The sequence below is a fragment of the Mandrillus leucophaeus genome, unplaced genomic scaffold (genome assembly GCF_000951045.1).
Source record: "Mandrillus leucophaeus isolate KB7577 unplaced genomic scaffold, Mleu.le_1.0 Scaffold29, whole genome shotgun sequence".
Classification (NCBI taxonomy): Eukaryota; Metazoa; Chordata; class Mammalia; order Primates; family Cercopithecidae; genus Mandrillus; species Mandrillus leucophaeus.
Genome location: NW_012103031.1, coordinates 328,487 through 330,589, shown reverse-complemented (window position 1 = coordinate 330,589; position 2,103 = coordinate 328,487). Strand labels below are relative to the sequence as shown.

At 53.4% G+C, this 2,103-nt stretch overlaps 1 protein-coding gene across 1 annotated transcript in view; it reads left to right on the top strand.

Annotated features, from left to right (window-relative positions):
• The window catches only part of ZAN (zonadhesin), a 92,835-nt gene that overhangs the window by 14,104 nt on the left and 76,628 nt on the right, over positions 1-2,103 (top strand). The window contains 2 exon segments of the mRNA XM_011985821.1: positions 295-566; positions 852-936. Of these exon segments, the coding sequence (XP_011841211.1) occupies positions 295-566; positions 852-936 (357 nt within the window).

Below are 2,103 nucleotides of genomic sequence, written 5' to 3'. Positions count from 1 at the left end.
TTTACCATGTTGGCCAGGATGGTCTTGATCTCTTGACCTCGTGATCGGCCGGCCTCGGCCTCCCAAAGTGCTGGGATTACAGGCGTGAGCCACTGTGCATGGCCGCTTTTCCCTTTCTTTGTGACCCCACCTTCTTTAGTTAGATGTCTAAAATGAGCAGAAAAAATAATGCTATGACCTGGGGAATTTGAGTGTTTGCTCAGATCCCTGTTCAGAAAGCAAAGCTTCGCTAAAGCAGCAGTTGGTATGTCCTGTGCAGGCTTCTTATCTTGCCTGTTCCCTTCCTTTGCCCAGGGGGTCACTATATCTACCTTGAGGCTGACAAGTTCTCCCAGGCAGGGCAGTCGGCCAGACTGGTGAGCCGGCCCTTCTGCGCCCCGGGTGACATCTGCGTGGAGTTCGCGTACCACATGTATGGCCTTGGGGAGGGTACTATGCTCGAACTCCTCCTGGGAAGTCCTGCGGGGAGCCCTCTGATTCCTCTCTGGAAACGCCTGGGGTCTCAGCGCCCTTACTGGCAGAACGCCTCTGTCACCATCCCCTCAGGACACCAACAGCCCATGCAGGTGAGAGACAGAGGCGGGGGTCCTGTCTGTGTGGGGTGAGAGGGCCAATGCTTGGGATCTGGGGGCGCCACCAGTGCTGAAGAGGTGGAGAACTGGAAAGAGAGCCAAGAAAAGGGGAACTTCATGTTACGGAAAGTGAGAAAGGGGCCGGGACAGGGCTGGACCGTTGAGGCTGGAACAAGGTGACATTTTGGCAGAGGACAGACTCTATGCCCAGCAGAATCACAGAGTTGCTGGAGATTCATTTTTGTTTCTCTCTCCATCTTTCTCCCTTGTTGCCTTCAGCTGATTTTCAAGGCCATCCGGGGCAGCAACATGGCCTTTGTGGTTGCTATGGGTTTCATCTTGATCAATCCTGGGACTTGTCCAGGTAAGACCAAAGCCCAGGCTCCAGGAAGGGGGCAGTGCCCTGAGATCACCATTCCCCAGGGTTCTCTCTATGACCTGCTTAAAATGCAGGTCTTGGCCGGGTGCGGTGGCTCAAGCCTGTAATCCCAGCACTTTGGGAGGCCGAGACGGGCGGATCACGAGGTCAGGAGGTCGAGACCATCCTGGCTAACACGGTGAAACCCTGTCTCTACTAAAAAATATAAAAAACTAGCCAGATGTGTATAAGAGACAGGAGCGAGACTCCGTCTCAAAAAAAAAAAAAAAAAGAAATGAATTGAGGGTCTGGGACAGGGAGTAGGGATTCTGGGTCGTGGAATGGAGCCGAGTCAGATCAGGAGCTTAGGGGTATGGGCTGTGTGCTCACTCCCAGCCCATCTCCCTTTTTCTCCAGTTCACCGTGGTGGGCGTTTTTGGAAAGACCCCAGAGCCAGCTGTGGCAGTCGATGCAACCAGCATTGCTCCTTGTGGGGGTGAGAACAGGCCCTGGGAGGCCCGGATCTCTCAGAATCCGGGGTGGGCTGGGAGAGGGCTGGAGAGCATCACTCAACTTGCTTAAATATCCTATTTTGATCCCCCAGAGGGCTTTCCTCAGTGTGACTTTGAAGACAACGCCCATCCCTTCTGTGACTGGGTCCAGACTTCCGGGGTTGGTGGACACTGGGCCGTCGGACATAAAAATGGACCCGTCCACGGCATGGGACCCGTGGGAGGTTTCCCTAATGCAGGTGAGGAGATTGAAGAGCGCTCGCGCCAAGGAATCACTCAGTCTGCTCCCAGGTAGTGGGCTGGCTGCTGTGACTGGTGGGAGAAGCTGTTTCGGGCGGGGGAAGATCAGTCCACAGGTGTTTATTCGGAAGTTGCCATGTTACTGGAACTGTGGAGATAGCAGAGTAACTTAATGATTCTCAGGGCGGGGGAATCACTGAAATCCTAAGAAAACCTGGGCAATCTCACTTCATGGAGCCCAAGGCTTCAAAACCCACCACCTCATTTTCAGTCTAGACATTTATGAGTGGCTCATGCCTGCAATTCCAGCACTTTGGGAGGCTGAGGCGGGAGGATTGCTTGGGCCCAGGAGTTTGAGCTCAGCCTGGGCAACATAGTGAGAACCCCATCTTTAGAAAAAAAAAAAATATATATATATATA